At 38.7% G+C, this 20,524-nt stretch overlaps 1 protein-coding gene across 1 annotated transcript in view; it reads right to left on the reverse strand.

The window, feature by feature from the left end:
• Nucleotides 1–20,524, reverse strand: part of LOC150110489 (phosphatidylinositol 4,5-bisphosphate 3-kinase catalytic subunit alpha isoform-like) — a 329,148-nt gene that overhangs the window by 220,560 nt on the left and 88,064 nt on the right. Inside the window, exon 4 of the mRNA XM_090394138.1 lies at nt 16,198–16,407. Coding sequence (XP_090250264.1) covers nt 16,198–16,407 — 210 coding nt within the window. The remainder of the gene's footprint in view (nt 1–16,197; nt 16,408–20,524) is intronic.

The raw sequence follows: 20,524 nt of genomic DNA on the forward strand, positions 1-20,524 counted from the left end.
TACTCGTGCATAGTTTGTTCCTGTATGCCAAGCAATTTCACTTCTTCAAGGTCAGTACGGGTAATCTCGTTGCTGGCGGTAATCAACATACGAGTATATTCGTAGTTGGCTTGTGAGGCTTATATACCATCTACGAGTATACACACTATTGCTGCTAGCTCCACAAGCCAAGCATTTTCACTTCTTCAAGGTCAGTACGGGTAATCTCGTTGCCAATGGTAAGCATCATACGAGTATATTCGTAGCTGGCTTGTGAGGTTCATATACCAACTACGAGTATACTCATAGTTGGCAGCAAACTACCCAAACCTCAACATATTTGGATGCATGAAATTGACTCAAATTTGGGAAGCATTCATCCTTAAAACTTCTGCCTAACACACAAGAACATCCATTTTAGCCCACTAGGGAACACTATTTAAGATTTTTGGCTCACCTTCGGTTTTCATGCTTCAGCATCATTTATCCAGTGTAGCTGTGCATGTGGATACCAGTTTGTATTGTTCCTTGATGATGATAATTTGGCTTTGCCAAAATATTAATTAATTTATCTACTATCATCTTTTATTCCTGCAAAAGGAGGTAGACAGTTCCTAACTAATATTTAAAGACTAGTGTGCAGCTCACCTCCACCTTTAGCTAATCACAGAATAGCTGGCCTAACACTGTTAATGATTTCATTGGTACTCTAGTAGAAGAGTATGGCAGACAATTGCTACCATCTCATGGTCCCTAACACCGTATATTACTGTCTGAAATACTATGAATTCCATGGTCTATTTTCTTGAATTTATTGAATGAAAAATTATTATTATTATTATTATTACAGGCAACTCCAAGGAGTCCTTAGACTCACTGAGGGAGGCCCTAAACATCATGTCACAGCATTTACACAGTATCTATCATTCTTTGCTTTGAACTAATTCACATTGATGGCACCCACAACAGACTCTGGTAGCTTATTCCACTCATTCACCACTCTCCAAGTAAAAAAACTAGCTCTAACACCCTTGCTAACTACACTCTTGCTCAGTTTCCATGGATGGACCCTAATTCTCCCAACCCCAGACTTGTTCTGAAAAATTTCCTCTGAATTAATTTGAATGTCTCAATCATATCACCCCTTTTCTGCCTATCAACCAATTTCTATAAGCCACAGATATTCAACCTGTTCTCGAAAGGTTCATTCCATAGACCAGCTATCATCTTGGTCACTCGCCTCTGGATCCTCTCTACCTCCTCCCCCATCAAGAAGTAACCCTGGCACCCAGATGATTGCCTAAGTCAGCAGATGCAATCACACAAAATATTTTCAACATCTCATTAGGCCATGTTGCAATGGATTGAAGCTGTTCTGAGTGGTAACCAAAGTAATTTTAAGTGAATTAATTAAGTGCACTTAATATTAGAGAAATTGTTGTTCAATGAAAGAGTGAATCTAGTAATCAGGGAAACTTTGTATGAGAGGATGACTGCATGAGAACTTGAATACAAGAAGAATGAGAGATTGATACTGTTAACACACACACACACACACACACACACAGAGAGAGAGAGAGAGAGAGAGAGGGATAGTATGGAAAGGATGACCACCCTGAGAATTGTGGTACTACTTTTGTCGGACAAGGAGAGCAATGATTGTGGCTATGGCATAAGGAATTTGGTGGTGAATGACTTAACACAGAGCTACTTAAAATGCATAGGCCAGTGGCTGGTTATCATATATTTTCACTAATGCCAAATGTAACAGTAAGATACTAATGCTAGAATAAGAGTAAAATCTTAGACATGTAATCAGCTGTAACCATGATGACAGTTGAGTTGCCTTTGCAAGCTTTGAGTATTAAAATACCCTTGTTCTTTTTTTTTTTTTTTTTTAATTAGAAAGGGCTCTCTTTTTTTTGAGGAGTTGATAGTGCAGTTGATGAAAGTCTGAGGAAATCAGACTTTCTATCTAATTAGAAATCTAGAAAGCAAACTTTCTAATTTTCTGTCTAATTAGACAGAAAGTATGATTTCCAAAACTTCTATAAGTTTGAAAATTTGACACAAAGAACATATTGGAGACATTAATAACAACAAAATAAGACAGCTCGGGCATAGCTGTTCATTTCTTCCATCCACATCATAACATTGAATGAGATAAGAGCTCCATGCCTTACATAGAGGACAACTTCATTGCTCATAACATAAAAGAATCTACTATGGTTATTCGTTGACAAGGCACACTCAATAGGAATCAAGGATTGATCTTGTGTAATATTTGGAAATCACTCGTTAGATCTTTTGACATGTTAGATTAACTTTTCAGCCAACTATCTTGCACACGTTACTGTACACCAGCTAACTTGTGCCAGATCCCAAGCTCCAGATCGCTTCTGTTTCAACTTATATTGTAAGGTTGGTATATGTTCTGTATTTTAGTAATGTTATAGTTTATGTTAGCCTTTTACTGTATTTTTGTTCATCCTAACGCAGAGGAAGCTACAAGCATCTGTGGCAAAACTAGTCAGTTTTTATTTTTATATTGTTACACCCAAATAGACTCTTTATAATCAAAATAATGTATAATCAATATATCACTAAAAAAAAAAAAAAAAAAGCCAGTACAAATGAAATACCAGGAAATTGATATAGTAATCCCTTATATTAACCTAGGACAAAAGATTGCAGTAGAGGAAGGCTGTGAAGAAGAAGAAATTATATGTAGAATTCAATTGGGTTGGTCAGCCTTTTGTCAAAATCCATGAAGCACTCATCATCCCAATCTGCCTTAAAAGAAAAATATTCAATAGTTTTATGCTTCCAGATTATGACTAAATAACTGAGAGGAGACCAGACCTCCACATAGCCTTTAAAGGAATGCGAAGAACCGACCAGGGCTTCTGACCTAACGTCCAATCCTCACCTTCTAGCGGTGCACCCTGTTAGGTATTTACTGGATACTGAATGAATGAGGATGTGCTAGCAATGTGGGATTTAGCTGACCAAATTTATTCTTATTGGCTTAAATCAAAATATCAAATGATGGTACAACACGACAGAATTTCATGTAAGCTGAGGCGTCACCCAGTTAAACAAGGCCCTTGTTGTTTTTGCAAGGGAACCAGGGCAAACAGTGAAAAGTCAGCTACTGGAACAAATCCTAAAATCCACCCCAACTCAATATCACCAGAGTTCGATATCAGAACTATCAACATAAGAAGCCTGAATAGCAAAGAAATGGAGATAGCTGAGGAATTAGATAAGTACCAGATCGACATAACAGGGGTGACTGAAACAAAAAAGACAAAAATTGGTGAGATCTTTCTGAACAATAAATACAAAATGTTATATTCAGGCAATAACAATCAAGGAAAAGAAGGAGTAGCCATAGTATTCAACACTAAACACGAGGCTAATCTTCTTGAATGGCAAGCAGTCTCAAGTAGAGTGACGTGGGCAAATATCAGAATGGGGAAATGGACAATGAGACTAATTCATGCCAATGGTCACACAGAAGGTTCCACTAAGTGGAGGAATTTTTTTGAGGCTTTACAGAAAGCAACTGACACAATGAAAAAGGAAAAGTTGGTCCTTGTTGGGGATCTAAATAGCAGAGTAGGAAATGACTGTCAGACATAAAAATATTTTGGGAAAATTTGGAGAAAAGAGCAAAGCTAATAATAATGGCAAATACCTGTTGGATTTCTGCTCAGCACATGGACTGGTTATTACTAACACAATGTTCCAACATAAAAATGTGCACAAATTCACATGGAGAGAAGAGGCAAGGAATAAGAAAAGTCTCATTGACTATGTTATTATTGATAGTGATGTTTTCCCACTGGTGCAGGACACCAGAGTCTACAGAGGATTTGAAATTCGAAGTGATCACCATTTAGTCTTGAGCAGAAGAAAATTGAATTTCATAATGAAAAGAATAACATGTAAGAAAGTTTAAAGAGAATAAAAGTTCAGCAGCTCTCAGATGTGAACTGTAGACTAAAACACACAAACATAATTGAAGAAAAAATGAAGGAGTTTGAGAACAGGAACTAAACATTGCAGAATCAGTGGCAAGCCCTGAAGAAAACACTGATTGATTCAGCCAGAGAGGCATGTGGTGAGGTTGTCTGCAAGGATAGAAAAATCAGAATTCCATGGTGGACACAGGATGTTAAAGAGGCAGTGAAAGAAAAGAAGAAAGCATATCAAAAGTTCCTGGCAAAAAAGTCAGCTTGTGCTTTCAGAAAATACAGAGACAAATGTAAGAAAGCTAAACACTGAGTCAAACTAGCTAAACAAAAGTCATGGGAGGACTTTGGTAAGAACATAGAAAATAAATATCAAGAAGGTGGCAAGATATTCTGGAGGTTGTTGAAGCAGCTCAGAAATGGAAGAAAGAGTGCTGTAAAAGGAATTAGAGATGATAAAGGTGACATGAAAAATGGAGAAAAAAATATCCTTGAAGTATGGAGTAATTATTTGAAAAATTGCTAAATGAAACAAGCAGTGATAACACAGTGGTAAAAAACACTCAACAAGTATATAGTCAGGAATACATATCCATACATCAAGATCTCCTTGATGAATTCTCTCCCATATCTCAAACTCTAGTTAGCAATGGTTACCCAAAAATATAGTCCAAAAGATTCTCTAGAAACAACCCACAGCAACAACCTCCGGTCAAGCAGTATACATCGTCCATTGTCATACCTTATGTCGGCTCAGTTTCAACAAAAATAGCCAACTCATGAGGTCTTTCAACATCAGGGTTGCCTTCAAACCTGATAAAACTATACGACACATGTTAAGATCTCCTAAGGACAGTAATGCCTTCTACAAATACGCAGGTGTATATAACATCCCATGCTCCTGTGGACTGAATTATATAGGCCAAACATCAAGTAGCCTAGAAATCCGAAAAAAAGAACATATAGGGGATTTCAACAACAACAGAAACCTCAGGATTAGCCCATCATTTCTCGATTTTGGGATAACAGCTCCATGCCTTACATCGGAGAAGATTTCAATCTTCTCCAATGTAAGGCATGGAGCTGTTATCCCAAAAAAAGCTGCAGTGGTACTCTGGACAGGAGATAATCTAAACAAAAATCAAGGCATGATACTGAAAGACATCTGGAAAAGCTTAATAAATTCACTAAGCTTAGCAGAATTAATAACTAAGACTCCATGCTCTTGATGTTATGCATCAGTTTCAATTTTTAATTAATTTAACTGTGTTACTCCATTCTTCTTCCTCAGGGGCTCACTTCAGTGAGTACGGGCGTGGCAAACCCGAGGTACCTGATGCTGGACCATGCCTTACTTCATATAATATACATCTGTTATATTATCTGTAGACAGGTCCCCCCCCCTCTTCCTCCCTTGCTTCTTTCTTTCTTCTCTTCTTGCTCCTTCCCCTGAATGCTATTAGAGTATTCGAGGGGAATCTTTCCTATTTTGCTGTGTCATTTCGTCTTGTGCTAACAGGACATTATCAAACACTGTAACATGATCAGGCCATCAAAAAATGTTCATACCGTATCGTCCGTCGTGCAGGTTACCAAGGAACGCGTTCGGGTTTTAGGCAGAGGGACCCGTTCGAAAAATATGTTACAGTCTCCCTTAGACACCACTCCTCAGCACTCTGCTAGAGGAAACTCCATCCATGAGCCCGTTACCCATTTTGGGAGGTGTTTAGGGGCAGCGCAAAGAAATGGTTCTGCAAAAGGACGGAAATGGCAACGACAACAGCACCAGACTATGGCTTTAGGCAACTGGAACATCTTCTCTCTGACAGGGAAGGAGTTGGAACTGGTCGAGGAAGCCAAGCGCTACCGGTTAGATGGTCGGGCTTTCTTCGACCAAGAGGAGAGGCTCTGGAACTGTCGACCTGGATAAGGGGTGGAAGCTCTACTACTCTGGTGTGAGCCCAACAATGTCTGCTCAGGCAGGTGTGGTGATACTCACAAGCCCCCAGCTGTCAGACTGTGTTGCTGAGTGGATCCCATTGGGGGGGACGGGTATGTGTGTTAAGGCTTCAGATGAAAAAATGATTTGGCTGTGGTGCAAGCCTATGCACCTAATCTGGAGTCAGAATACTCTACCTTCCTAGAGGAAGTCGATGCTGCTTTTGACAGGGTGGCAGAAATGGAATCAGTCCTGCTAATGGGTGACTTCAATACACATGCTGGAACAGATGACCAGACATGGAGGGGTGTGGTTGGGAGGAACGGTGCCCTGACCTTAACGCGAATGGATTGAAATTATTAGACTTCTGCTGTACTAACAGCTTGTCCATAATGAATACCTTCTTCCAGCATCGAGAAGTCCATAAGTATACCTGGTAGAGGGATACACTAGAACAAAGGTCTCTGATTGACTTCTTTATAGTCTCAGCAGACCTATTTTCCTCAGTGTTGGACGTTCGTGTGAGAAGAGGGGCAGAACTGTCAACTGACCACCACTACCTTGTTGTGTGCACTCTACGGCTTCAGAAACCAGATGCTACCATCAACGCTGGTAGGCCTAAGAAGCTATACCACGTGAAATGGGAGACATTGGAAAATGAGGCTGTGAGGAAGAAATTTGCAGATGACATTTCCTCCGGGTTCAAAGAGATTACCAAGCATACTGCAGATGTGGAGGAGGAGTGGAAGCTGTTCAGAACAGCTGTCACTGCCTTTGCACTCTCATGCTGTGGCAGAAAGTGACTCGGTGTGGCAACGGGCAGTGAGAAAAGGACATCTTGGTGAAACCAAGAAGTCCAAAAAAACTGTCCAGGCAAAAAAGAAGTCCTACCTTAGGGCTTAGGGGTCAGGTCACCTGAGATGCGTTTGCAGTATGCTGAGGCACGAAAAGCTGCTGCTGAGGCAGTAAAGACAGCAAAGCAGAAGGCTTGGGAATCCTTTGGAGAAAGATTACTCATCCTATGCAAATGCAAACAAAGTATTCTGGCAGACCATCTGCTGCCTTCGAGGGAGGAAATCGTGGACAGCAAGGGAAATTAAGGCCTCTGATGGTGCACTTTTAACAATCGAGAAGGATATCCTCCACAGATAGAGGGAATACTTTGAGAGCCTTCTTAACCCGGGTGGCCCAGCAGTTGTAGACATCCAAAAGGTGCAGATCAGGGCAATGACTAGTCTCACAGCAGAAGAGGTCCATTTAGCAATAAAATCGCTAAAATCGGGCAGGGCTGCTGGCAATGATGAAATTCGGCCCAAAATGCTAAAAGCCTTAAATCGAGACAGTGTTCTCTGGCTGACTCGAGTGTGTCAGGCTGCTTGGATAGCTGGGCGAGCACCAAAGCAATGGCAGACAGGCATAATAATACCAGTCTTTAAGAAGGGAGACTAGAAGGATTACAGTAACTATCGTGGCATCTCTCTGCTCAGCCTGCCTGGGAAAGTGTATGCTAAGTGCTTGGAAAGATGGTGCAGGAGCATAGTTGAGTCAAAGTTCCAGGAAGAACAATGTGGCTTTCGTCCTGGTAGAAGCACAACTGACCAAATCTTTGAGAAATCTTGGGAATATGCCAAGAATGTCTACAGATGTTTTGTGGACTTGGAGAAGGCATATGACCAGGTTCCTCGGGATAAGCTTTGGCAAGTAGTACAGGAGTATGGAGTGGATGGCCAACTATTAGCTGCCATCAAGTCCCTGTATGAATGCCCAGAGTTTTGTGTCAGGGTAAACAGCACAAAGTCTGAACCTTTCACAGTCTCTGTCACCCCTCCTTTTCATAATATTTATGGACTGGATTGATAGGCACAGCCGAGGCAGCGAGTGTGTCAGAATTGGAAGATGTAGCATTGGACGTCTGCTTTTTGCAGATGACCTAGTTCTGCTTAGCTCTGTCACAGATGACCTCCAGCAGACCCTGGATAGGTTTGTAGCTGTTTGTGCAGATGCCGGAATGAAGATCAGTGTGGCCAAAACTGAAACATTTGTGGTCTCAAGACAACCATCTCAGTGCACTCTAAATGTAAGTGGAGTCCCAATGAGGCAGGTGGAGAAGTTTAAATACCTTGGGTCCATATTCACGAATAATGGAAAATGGGACGTAGAACTAGATACTCGAATTGGCTTAGCAAGCTCAATATTGCGTGAGCTTGGCCGTTTGGTAGTATTGAAGTGGGAGTTAAGCCAGAAGGCAAAGGTGGCTGTCTTCAATACAGTCTATGTCCCCATCCTCACCTATGGTCATGATAGTTGGGTAATGACCGAAAGAATGCGAACACGAATCCAAGCGGCTGAAATGAAGTTCCTTCGAGGGGTTGCAGAGCTAACAAGATTCAACAGAGTCAGAAGCTCTGCAATTCAGGAAACCCTCAATACTCAACCACTGCTTCTCTGTGTTGAGAGATCACAGTTACGTTGGTACGGGCACCTGGTCAGAATGCCACAAGAGAGGCTCCCTCAGCAGGCCCACTTTGCCAAGCCAGAGTGGGAGGCCACATGGAAGGCCAAGGACTCGCTGGATAGATTATATCCAAAACCTTGGGTGGACGCGTTTGGGAATCCCACCAGAACACCTGAGCTTGGTGGCAGAGGATCGTGACCATTGGAAGTTCCTCTTGCAGCTGTTGTCCCCACAACCCAATTAGGAAAGGTGGGCCTTGAAGATGTATGTATGTATGTATGTATGTACTCCATTCTTCTTTTTTACCAGTAAACGTTAGCGTACCTATTTTCTTGTCCTGAAGAAGACAGACAGAATTAGATGGTGAAACTTGTCGACAATTGTATATTTATGAATAATTATGGTCTACTAATAAATCCAAAAGGAAAATATCTCATACTTAGTGTTAAGTGACCAAATATAAAAAGTTACAATAAATAATGAAGTTCTTTGGAATCATATTTTAAGATAATGCTAGAACCAGAATCAATTTCTTTTAAATTGCCTATGCTGCTTATTCTACATAACAGGGACATTCAAATAATGCTAATAGGTAATAAAAATAAATCAAACAAAACATACAAAAAAAAAGCTCGAATATCTATATCATAAAAAAAAAAAATGTCACATCTGCTTCACCAACATCTGTGGCATAAATGTCAACATAAACAATTTACATCATCACTTAGAGACATCTGCTCTTGCAAGAAACAAAGTGCAGACATATCAACCACAGTTCCTCACTGACTTCAACCTCTATTTCACAAATGCACTATTTCAGCATCTCTTTTCGACAGGTATTTCCATGGACACTGCTCTGCCAAACACTAGTAAACAACTGTTTCTACACTTTCTATTAGGCCTGTTAAAACAAGAGCAGCTGCTCAACATCCCCTTTCAGTTTAATTGCAAACACTCTGAATTTGCTTCACTTCTTATTCTTTTATTCCATCTACCTTTGTCCTATGGAATTGCTTTCTTTACGTGTTCTCCCAACAATCATAATCTCAAACTTTTCAAGAAAAATGTCAACAGATTTCTTCTTCGAATTATATATTTGGTTTAATCCTTTATCCAAGTGTAAGCAAACAAAGTTTGCACCTGAAGTAATTTCAGGACTGGGGCAACTCGTGGCAAAGGTGGTATATGACTTCTCATCACTTGCCTTAGTATTCCATAACGCAAAGCACATCTCCTTGTGGACATATATCAGATTTCTTCTTCTTTCTCAATCCTTACATGGAACACTGCTGTGCTATAGGTTCTTCTACCTCTTATGTATGAGACTGATAAAAGAGATGCATTATGTTCTTCAATCCACATGGCAGGATTGAAGAACATAATGCATCTTTTTTAACGCAAATTTTCACACAGTCTAAGAGCTCAGACTGAGTGGAATGTTACTTGCAGATTAACTGAATGAAAATGCTTGGCAATCCATTTACTATAGGTAAGATATATAAGTAATATCTTCTTTGACAGATTAGTGAAGTCTGCAGCTATCAATCTTTTCATGCTACTGTATCCATTAAAAAGGTAAATTTCATACCATCTGTTTTAGTATGGCAATGGTAGAATATAAGACAAACATTATGGATTAATGTTTGAATGATATTGAATTTCTATGGTAATGATGCAAAGTGGCTTTTTAAAGTAAACAGTATCCAGTATTCTTGTGAGATGAGATGAACAGCATTAATTTTTTGAAAAAGCACTTGTAAATTAGAAATAAGCCTTCTGGAAAACTTCTGATAGAGTTAATCTCAGAAGAAGATGCCTCCGCTTTACTGATTTACATAAAATAGGAACATGGAGCGTAAGAAGCATGTACCATTGAAAACTGGAACTAGTGAAGAAAGAAATGAGATTGTGTAAATTGGAGGAATGATTCCCAAGTCATTGCAACCGTGTTTAGGTGAAATGGCTGTGAGAAGGGAACTGATGGAGTTTGAAATAGATGTGTGATAAGATACCATATTGCAGGCATATCTGTTTGGCAAATTGGTGACAAATTGGGCCATCCTGGGTCAACAACCAGTGTTAGCTGTAAGTGCTACCCACAGTGGATGACTCACCACACTCACTGAATGTGATCGTAGGTGCAATGAATGATAATACGTAAAAACTGCCATTCATCAGCAGACACGTTGAATGTGAAGTTCCAGGCATTGACCAGAACACAAATCTGCACAAAACCTGAATGGTTTTGTGCAGACAATGCATGAGGTTCACAACATGGATTTTCATGGTAGGACTGCAATATACAAGCCCACATTACCCGAACCAACATGCAGCATCGTTTTCAGTGGTGCAAAGAGTGTGTATAGTGGGATGTGGAAGCTTGAAGAACTGTGTTATAGAGTGATGAAGCATGCTATGCCCTCTACTGAGAAGATGAATGGGTATGGGTGTGGCAAAGGCCTCTTACCAGAGTGCATAACTCCAACTATGAAATTCGGAGGTGGCAGTGTGATGGTATGGTCCTATTTTTCCTGGTATGGTCTCAGACCTCTGTAGTGTCATGAACGTTGAACTCTGAGAAGAATTTGAACATTCTGGACAATGCAATACTTCCTACTTTGTAGTGTTTCTATGATACTGACCACTGTCTCTTTCAGCAAGACAATGCACCATGTCATAAGGGTGCTGCTGCTGTAACTGTGTGGTTTGCAGACTTGAATGGCCGCTACAGAACCCTGATCTAAACCCTACTAGACATCTGTGGAACGAACTGGAGCATTGAGTGAAGTCAAGAGACATCTGCCCCACAACAGTCCAGGACCTCATTACATGCATACAGGAAGAATTGATTGCTATCATATGCTTGTGGAAAGTCGTGTAGGATTGCTGCAGTCATCACAGCAAAAGGAGGTACTACATCATATTAAGATGGGTGCCGTGGCTGTTTGTTCCTTACACTATGGTGTCTCTTAACTTCTTCCCAAGCAGTGTGTGTGTGTGTATACAATGAGGTACTCAAAAATAACTGGAATTTTTATCTTATTTTATTAAAGTTTATACTACAATATTCTAGTCTTCTTCAAAGTGCTCTCCATGTGAGTCAATGCACTTGTCCCAACATTTGTTCTGGAACTGTTCATGGCCTCCAGTCACTTTTCTTTCACTTCATCCATACCAACAAATTGCCGCCCTATCATGTTTTCCTTATCCATGGGAATAAAAAAAATCAAAAATTGCAACAAACATTCGCATTTTTTTGGATCCTCTGTGAGCAAACAAGGCACAAATTTAGCACGCACACATTTCATTTGAAAATCTTCTGTTAAAATTTGCTGGCATGAACTCCAGAACAAATTCGTCTTTTCAGAAACTTGCTCAATGGTCTTTTGATGATCTTCATTGATCACCTGCAAACCTTTTCGAAGTTTTCATCATTTCTGTTTGTCTAAGGTCAGCCAGATCATGGTTGGTCTTCAACTGACATTTCTCCATATTTCAAATGGGGAAACCACTCATAAACCTGTGTTTTATCTAAAGCCTCATCCTTAAAGGCTTCCCAAAGCCTAACTGTAGTTTCAGCTGCAGCTTTATCCATAAGAAAACAAAATTTCACACATATTCTCTGTTCCTTGTGGTCAGCCATCACAAAATCGCCAAACTTGCTTGTAACACTAACAAAAAAAAAAGCAGTCAGAACAATGAACCAGTTCACAATGGATGACACTACTTGCCAGACTGGCACAGAAAACTGCACACTCGCATTGCTTAGCAGCATCATCCATAACTAGTAAATGTGTACGTGCCAAGTTCAGATTTCGATAATTTTTGGGTACCCCTCGTGTGTGTGCGCGCGCGCGCGCGCACACACACACACACACACACACACACACACACACAATTACCATATTTGCCAGCATATATATAAGATGCACTTTTTTTCTTTGAAAAGAGGTCTGAAAAACAGGGTGCATCTTATACGCCGATACTCAGTTTTTTTATTACTTTCATTTCTGGAAATTTCCTCTGTTCCGAGCCGAGTTAAGCGATTTCTTTCTTGCTTCCTTGCGGTGTGTGAGAACATTCCAGTTACGTAGAGTTCAGTGGATGCGCATGCGCTGTCAGTGATGATCACAGCTGTGTTCCTGTTTGTTTAAACTTTCCAATTGTTGTCGCGGTTGTTGTGAACAGTGATAAATTTCTGCCGTTAAATTTTCTCTAAATTTCTTGCAAATTATGGCTGAAAAATGTTGGCATTGCTACAATATTGCATACAAGCTACGTGTGATTGAGTATGTTCAAGAACATGGAAACAGGGCTGCAGAGAGGCATTTTGGGCAACTCCCAACTGAGAAAATGATAAGAACTTAGCAGAATCAGGAAGAGGGTCTAAAAAATCTTTTTTTCCTAAAAAAAAAATGTGTACAAAAAAGGGGTGCATCTTATATGCCGGCAAATATGGTATATATATATATATATATATATATATATGATTATTGGCTATATTTACTCGGTATGTAGATATGTTCATATTATTTACTGACTGAATTCCGAGGATTAGAAAAAATAAATTAATTTAATTTAACACACAACATGTTTCGTCAGAATGCCGACTTCTTCAAGCGTGAGAACATTAAAAGCAAACATGAAAAACACCGTAAAGAAACATCGTATCACTATAATAACAGACTATTAACTGGAATTAAGGTTGAACCGAAGCTACAGTCCGGGCTCAAGTTCTATTGTTAGACATATGCGAGCGTGTGACTTCACGAGTGCGCCAGTATCTGATAGCAGAGCAATGCGAGTCTGGCAAACTATAACTAAGGTTACTGTTTATGTGAGAAGAGTCTAGGATAATTTCTTTGGATTCAACTATGCGGCATTCTACTTCATTGTGGCACATATGAATGTTTGATGTTGTATTCCAGTCTATTTCGTGTTGGCAGCCTTCATTATTTGTGTTCACCGAGGACAGGACGTGGCTTGAGAGGGCACTTGCTCTGGTTCTACTATAAGCAATGTCTCTCTGATGTTCTTTGAGACGCAGGAGGATGGACTTCTCAGTTTGGCCATAATATGGCTTCCCACAGTCACATATGGTTTTATATACACCTGGAAACTGAAGATGGTTGTGAGCCTGTTTTGGTTGGCTTCGAATTGATCTGAGATCAGGAAGAGTGGAAAAGCACTTTTTTTTTTTTTAATTTTTTCAAAATTCTTAGTTTCCGGGATAGCTCTGCTATCAGATACTGGCACACTCGTGAAGTCACATGCTCGCATATGTCTAACAATAGAACTTTAGTCTGGACTGTAGCTTCAGTTCAAACTTAATTCCAGTTCATATTCTGTTATTGTAGTGGCACAATGTTTCTTTATGGTGTTTTTTAGGTTTGCTTTTAATGTTCTCATGCCTGAAGAAGTCGGCATTCTGACGAAACATGTTGTGTGTTAAATTAAATTAATTTGTTTTTTCTAATTCTCGGAATTCAGTCAGTAAATAATATGAACACACACACACACACACACATATATATATATAAATAATACACAAAAGATGAAGAATTGCCTGTGAAAGTAGATATAGGAAATGGATAACTGTAAATTAATACAACTTGTGTCCGCGCGGTTAGCATAGTGGCCGTGCGCTTCGCAACCATATGACTGGTGAAGGAGTGTCCCAGGTTCGATTCCCGTCGAAGATGTGAGGAATTTGAAGATCTTCTTCAGCCATAGCCAAGTTAGCCGGTCTTGGGTGTGGGCAGTAGGGTTTTTTCCGCCAGTTTATCTGGCGTTTTTCATCCCACAAGCAGGCAAACTGGCCCCATGAACACACACATGGATCTACAGCCATAAATACTTAACCCCCCATGAGGGGGCTCAACTCGCCCCAATAGGGATGGGGGAGAAAATGGGGGAAATCTCCATACAAATAAATAAATAAAACACAACTTGTAAGTCAGGCAACTTGTACAATCGATGACTAGATGGAGAAGTATATTAAATTTTTTTTTTATTTATATGTTTATATGTATTTATACTCAACCAATGAGGCAGGCAATTAGTCATATTTGAATCAGATATATATAAGTGATTTTATTAAAACTGATTCAAATATGACTAATTGCCTGCCTCATTGGTTGAGTAGTATGCATGTTGTACAATCTACAGGTCATGAATTTAAATTGTACTGTGACACAGATGCATTTGAGAATGTCTACATTAGCTACTATATTGCTTAGTGGAGGACTGAAATAGTTCTACATTTGGTCTCTAGAACAGAGTTAGCCCCCATACACAGCACTTAATAAGCTATACATTGTCAACCATTAATGGGAAGAACTTATTTATTTCGTGTGTGAACTACAGAAAATGTAAGAGCACACATATAAATGATTAAACGCATACATTTAAAGAAATAGACATTAAAAGAATAGGGATTAAAAGCATACATTAAAAGACAAAAATGCCACTTGCATGAAATATTAAGCAAAAATATAAAATGTCAAATTTCACTCATCCAGTGACTAATACACTTTAAAGCTGTTTCATTACACTGCATTAAATCTTCTCGGGTACATATATTATTAATGTCTATTAAGCAGCATTGCAGAAGATGATCCATGATTTGTGTTTCACCACATGAGGAGCTGTCATTGTCTGCGTAGCCCCATCTGGTCATATTCTGCTTTGATCTGCCCATTCCAGAACGAAGTCTATTCAACGTCTTCCATCTTTGCCAGTCAAAGTGTAAGCCGGAAGGATGAGATTCGTTTAAGTTCAGAGCCTCTGGAGATTGTTCTTGCCACATTGTTGACTTTGTAGCTTTTATGGAATCAACCAACGGTTCCACTGAGTGAAAACTTTTCCTTGATCTTAGCCTCTTATGTACTGCAACATGTCCACATAAAGGATGCTGTTCATCATTTAGTTGTTGTTTCCACTCATATCTACTCTGTGTAGTCCTTCTGATGTGAGGAGGTGCAATACCAGGCAGTGAGTATAGATGGTCAATTTTTGTAGGCTTAAGGCAGCTGGTAATGTGCTGACATGTTTCATTAAGAACCTTATCAATAATTTTGAAATGTGATGATCTTTCCCAAACAGGGCTAGCATACTCGGCTGTCAAAAAGCAGAGTGCCAGTGCAGGGGTGCGAAAGTACTTGTTGATTTGCAGCCCACCGAGATGATTTTAATCAGCGCAGAATATTATTACGTGTTTGAGTTTTAGCTGCTGTGTTCTCTACGTGTCACTTATAATTTAGGGTCCTATCTAGTGTAACACCTAGGTAAGCTGGATTTGGATAATTGACCAGTTTCACACCATTCCATTCTATATCCAACTCTCTCCTCGCCTCCCTATTATTTAGATGGAAAAGACACATTTGGGTTTTACTGGGATTTGGTTTCAGTTGGTTTTCTTTATAGTAAACTATAAGGGTTTCTAGCTCTTGTGTGAGCTGCTTCTCAATGTCATCCAAGGATTTTGCTTGATAAGCTATTGCCCAGTCATCTGCATATAAGAAGGTTCTTGACCATGGGTTTATAGGTTGGTCATTAGTATATATATATATATATATATATATATATATATATATATATATATATATATATATATTGAAGAGGAAGAGCACACTTCCCCGAGGTAGACCATTTTTCTGGATACGCCATCTACTCTTTGGAAGAACTGACATAAAAAAAAAATAACCCGTGATAACCAAATGGTTAAGGAGAGAAAATAGGCAGCACTTTCTACCATATGCAGAAAATGTCTAAAAACTAGATTTTGTATATATAAACATAACATCTATAAATAACTAAGTGTTGGAGTAGGTAATCAGATTACTTACCTCTGTCAAGCTTTTTTTCAAGATTTGGTGGCAAATGTTTAGAACTCTCCACTTCAGGAGGATATATATAAGATGCTTTACTTTCTTCAGCACCCGACTCTCGCAATTCTACTGATTCTTTGCAAACATTCAGTATGCTACGACGGAATTCTATAACTTCAAGATCTTTCATCTCATCAAATTCATGAACAGGCATTCCTATGGCAAGACCTATTTTATAAAAAGATAGCAGGAAAATACTTTTTTGTCTAAGAACAAGAAAACTTTTTTTTTTTCACAATAAAGCAGACGCATTTTTTTCACAATATAGTGCTCAATGTTTCTTGCAACTTTCTGTTATCCCATCTATGATAATAGCTCTCTGCATAAGAAAAATTGTTTAATAACCTTATAATGTATAAAAAATTTCATACAAAACAATTTAATGAATGTATCTGCCAATTTGTTTATGAAACATTGTCTTAAGAAATATTTTTATTAAATTGTAATTTGAAAAATTATATGTCACATCATCACAAGCTTTAAATTATTACTTTTAGGTGAGGTGGAGGTTGACAGGAAGAGATATTTAGTTGAATGCTGCTCGAGATCAGGGTGAAGAAGAAGAAGAAATGTATAAGCAACTTTGGTTAGTGATCAAGGGAAAGGTGATTATTATGAATGATTTTAATTATGGCAGTAGAGAGAGAGCATTTGGAAATAAGGCAAATGAATTTCTTGAGTTCTTGAGAGACAACTATCTCAGGCAGTATGTAAAGAAGGGTACATGAGGATCAAGAGTTTTAGATTTGATCATTTCATCAGAGAATGTGATTGTAAGTGGGGTTTTGCACTTCTCTCCAGTTAGTGGAGTGATCACCTGGGTTGCGACTGGCCATATGAAGACTTTGGTGAGGAAAGCATATATTATTATTATTATTTGACACCTCCAGGGAGTCCAAGGACTCATCGAGGGAGGGTACCTGCTCTACAACTGTCTCCACTGCTCAATCCATCAACTGACTGCAACTACACCAATGCCATCTACTGCCGACCACCACCACTAGTAATTCCACAGACACAAACACCCATGCCCACGGCGGGATTCGAACCCGCAGCCTTTTGGCTGGAGAGCGAATACACTAACCACCCGGCTATAGCATGGAATGAGTTAAGCAGACAGGAGATAAATGCTGCATGGGAACTGACCAAAGACATTTAATAACATCGATGTGAGAATGTTTCTGAAGGTCAAAGGACTGAATAAAGTAGGTGTCAAATGGATGAATAAAGACTGGAATGGAGAAATTAAGAATGAAATTTGGAAGAAGAGAATACTGTGGAGGTAGCACAAGATAGATAATGGTAGCAATCATATGGTAAGAACAGCAAAACTGCAGTATGAGCAGAAATTAGAGAATCGGGCCAGGAAAAATCCTAGAAAGTTTTTCAGATATGTGGCAAGTACAAATAAAAATGATTATGGTAAGATGATGTCCATCATCAAATTCCTGCCATATACCCTCAAGGGGCGTACAGGATATGATAGTACTACATGAAAAATTTGCATCATTACTAACTTTCTATCTACAATTAATCAATCTGTTACCTGTCAAGACAACAACATTATCAAATCTTATATTTCTATCTTTTTAAGGCACTTTTTACCATATCAATCCACCTATATCTTGGTCTTCCTCTCGGTCGTTTTCATGCAAACCTGGCAGAGAACACTTGTTTTGCTAATCTTTCCTCTCTCATTCTGTTTAAGTGACCATACCATCTGAGATTAGCTCTGCTAATGCATTCCTAGATGCTGACAATGTTAAGTTCTTTCCTGAATAATATAAGCACGTAAACACAAGAAAGATATTTAATTAACCAAATATTTCGGTCTGGAAATAGCAGACCATCTTCAGTGGCACTACAAGAATAGTTTTAAAAAAAATACAAGGTGGAATACTAACAATAGATCATTTAAAAATAGAACAAGCTGCGTGATGTTATATCACTAAGTATTAAAGGGAATATTTTTAAGCAGAGACATGATTGGCTCAGCATGGGATTGAAACTAACCACAACATCCTTTGGTCAAAAACTCACCTCTTACATAGATACAGTTATAAATTTGAACGTTTATTCAAAGAAAGCATAGAGGCCTTACTCCATCGTCCTAACCTGAATCAGAATAACTGTATATCTATATCAAAAATCTGGGCAAGTCTAATCAGGATAACTCATTAATTCATATTAATTTTATGTTATTTAATATTATTAATTAATATCTTTATTTCAATCATGTTTCTGCTTAAAAATATTCCCATTAATACTTAGTGATATAACATCACGTGGCTTGTTCTATTATAAAATGATTTATTGTTAGTATTCCACCTTGTATTTTTTTTTTTTTAAACTGTTCTTGTAGTGCCACTGAAGATGGTCTGCTATTTCCAGACCGAAATATTTGGTTAATTAAATATCTTTCTTGTGTTTACGTGGTTATATTATTATTATTATTATTATTAAACAAGAACTCATGGAGTCAAAGACCCATCTAGGAGGTTCTTTTATCTCACACACATCTCATCATACCATATCTTAAACACATTCAAACTCCTTGCAGACACCACACTCTCAGGCAAGGCATTCCAATCACTCACAACTCTGCACGAAAAAACCTGCCTCTCACTCCCCTACTCACACACTCTTTATAAAGTTTCCAGGGATGACCTCTGGTTCTCCCCTAATCTCCCACTATTCTCTGTAGAACTTCTCCACCATTAATCCTATAACAACCCCTTACCAACTTGTAGGTCTCTATCATATCTCCCCTCTTCATTCTCTCCACTAGACGCTGCAAATTACATCTTTTCAATCTTTCTTCATACTCGACATTCCAGAGATCAGAAACTACCTTAGTCAGTCGCCTTTGGACCCTTTCCAACATCTCTTCATCCTTCTGAAAACCAGGTGACCAAATCTGGGCACAATAGTACATGTGTGGCCTAATCAAAGCCTTATACAATGGAACAAGAATCTCCCTACTTCTACACGTCAGTGTCCTCCGCATCATTCCCAGAAGTCTTTGTGTTGTCTTCACAATTTTGGCGATGTGTCCCCTAAATTTTAGATCCTTATCCACTATCACCCCCAGATTCTTATTTCCTCTACTTTCAACAATATATTCTCACCAAGCATAAATTCTGCATCCCATCTTTGTTTTCCAAATTTTAAAACTTTACGTTTTGCAACATTGAACTCACATCCCCATTTGCTTGCCCAATCACTCAATTTATTCAAGTCTTCTTGCAAGGCTACAACATCTTCACTACTCTTTATGGTTCGTCCAAACTTTGCATCATCTGCAAACAACTGAATATCTCCATCCAAATCTTTGCCAATATCATTAATATACAAGTTAAATAGTAATGGCCCTAAAACAGACCCCTGAGGCACTCCACTAGTGACTTTCCTTTTCCTGGATATTGCACCCCCAATACACAACTTGTTGATACCTATCAGATAGCCAGTCTCCAATCCAATGCACTAATCTAATATCCAACCCCATCTGCTCTAGTTTGACTGTCAACTTATCATGAGGTACTCTATCAAAAGCTTTTTGCAAAATCCAAGTATATTACTGTGTATCCTTCTTCTCCAAAGAAGCAGTCACTTTATTGTAATAAGTAAGTAGATTACTAAAACACGACCTCCCTTTAGCAAATCCATGCTGTCCATCAAAGATTATACCATTGTTGTCAACCCAACTCTGAATCCTAGTTCTCACAAGCTTCTTATTCAGTCTTTATGTCACAAGTATCCTTAAAACATCAAGTTCTTTCCTAATTTCCTAATATGCCATATGGCAATATGATATTGCCACTGGTGCCATCTGTTCATGCCTCTAATCTTTCTCAGAACTCTCATATCTCCGGTCTCTAGTCTTTGGTCAAGTGTTTTGCTTCTGACCCAACTCTCAGATCCATAAGTTAAAATTGGTTTGAACACTGTCTTCTACACAGCTAATTTAGTGTTTTTGACTAATTTCTCTCTTATTCCATATAAATTTATTTAGTTGACTTCCTACTTTGTTGATTCTATTGTCTATTTCCATATTTAATTTACCATCTTCACTAAAATTGTGCCTAAGTAGCTGAATTGTTTTACTTGTTCTATAGGTTTTCCATTCACAATGCAGTTGATATTTTCAATGCTTCTGCCTATTTTCATCGACTTTGTCTTGTTATTGCTGACCTTCATACCATATCTATTACAATAGTTATTCAATTTAGTCAGGGAATCTTGCAGACTTGTAGCAGATTTATTTAGAAGTATAACATTGTCTGCA

Source organism: Typopeltis vanoorti, chromosome 1 (genome assembly GCF_054136105.1).
Source record: "Typopeltis vanoorti isolate ZY-2024b chromosome 1, IOZ_Tvanoo_1.0, whole genome shotgun sequence".
NCBI lineage: Eukaryota > Metazoa > Arthropoda > Arachnida > Uropygi > Thelyphonidae > Typopeltis > Typopeltis vanoorti.